This window comes from Emiliania huxleyi (genome assembly GCF_000372725.1).
Source record: "Emiliania huxleyi CCMP1516 unplaced genomic scaffold EMIHUscaffold_8301, whole genome shotgun sequence".
NCBI classification, from domain to species: Eukaryota; Haptophyta; order Isochrysidales; family Noelaerhabdaceae; genus Emiliania; species Emiliania huxleyi.
In genome coordinates this window covers 1-1,269 of record NW_005195799.1, presented here as the reverse complement: position 1 = coordinate 1,269, position 1,269 = coordinate 1, and the positions used below count along the sequence as shown (strand labels likewise).

The window sequence follows — 1,269 nt, the reverse complement described above, 5'->3', positions numbered from 1 at the left end:
TCTCGGCGGTGGCGAAGACGCCGAGGTGAACCTTCCTGCTGCCAGCCCCCACCCTCAGCTGGTACTTCTTGCTGCCTGTCTGATTCGGGTTGTAGCAGACGCCTTTGTAGCCGGTGTTGTTGCTGCTGCTGATGGCTAGGGTGAGACCCTCCCTCTCCGCCAGCTGTATCGCCTCGGCGCCAGCGGCAGTGAGAGCTGGGCGAGGCTGCAGCAGCTTTGCGGCGTCGGCGCGGCCGTACTCTGAGCGAGCGTAGGCGGTGGCCGCCCCCTGGGCGGTGTCGAAGCAGCCGAGGAAGATACGCTTGCCGCCATCCTGGACCTCCGCCTGGAACTTGTTTTTGCTGCGGTTGAAGGTCACGTTCTTGTAGCCAGTCGTGCTGTCCTTGCGGATGGCTGGGATCAACATGAGGCGCTCGGACAGCGAGTTCGCGCCCGACTGGCCACACTCCGCGGCCGGCGAGGCGGCTGTACTTGTCCGTCGAACGCGCGTGCGCATCCTCGAGAAGAGCTCCTAGCGCTGCTACTCGAGTAGCGAGTGATCCGCGCCAACGGTGCCTCGTCGGGCACGAGTGCTTTCTTTTTTCAGGGGAGGGGAGAGATCTCCTGTTCCGCGGAACGCGAGCAGGCCCCTCCTTGCCCGGTCTGCGATGCAGGGAGGTGGTCGTGCCATCGGCGCTTCGTACACCCACCCACCACGCCGCAATCGTCGCCGGCGCGCGACACTCCCGTCGGCCGGACTGTCCTAAGTTGCTCCGTCCGAAAGCACGGATTCGGCGGACGTTCTTGGTTTACGCATGTTGGCACCAGCTGAAGGCTTGCCCGGGCGCCGTGTTGACCGCCGGACGAGAAGTCTGCGTCGCCGAACGAAAATCGCACGATATGCACGAATTTTAATTATATTTTTTTCGTGTGGGGGTATGTCATGTAGTTGCCAATGGTACCGCGTCTGCTACGCGTGCGCCTTTGCGGGCAGAGCCCTTAGCCACCCTTATGTCTTGCGCGGTCTAAAGGGAGCACAATTGCGTAACATGGGCATGTCCGGGGTTTCTTGCCCTAATGATCTTTCTTTTCGTTCTTTTGAAAGTGTTGATCCAAAATTGCACATCCTCCTGATCAAATTTCCTGCTCCTTTTCATTTGTTAGTTTTGGGGTTCCAATCTTTTCGACTTTTTCTTTACTTCTTTTGTCATCTTTTGGGTTTTTGTCGTTTATTTTCTTTCCTCCTCCTGGCTTTTGTTTTTAAACCTTTTTATTCTCCCCCTCTTTTTC

The 1,269-nt window shown here is 57.6% G+C and overlaps 1 protein-coding gene across 1 annotated transcript; it reads right to left on the bottom strand.

Annotated features, from left to right (window-relative positions):
* Positions 1-31: 31 nt before the first annotated feature.
* On the bottom strand, positions 32-406 carry EMIHUDRAFT_258872 (hypothetical protein; the record flags this gene model as incomplete). The annotated part of the gene is made up of 1 exon (XM_005758870.1): positions 32-406. A coding segment is annotated over one exon (375 nt), but the record flags the coding sequence as incomplete, so codon positions are not given.
* Between the last annotated feature and the right edge of the window lie 863 nt (positions 407-1,269).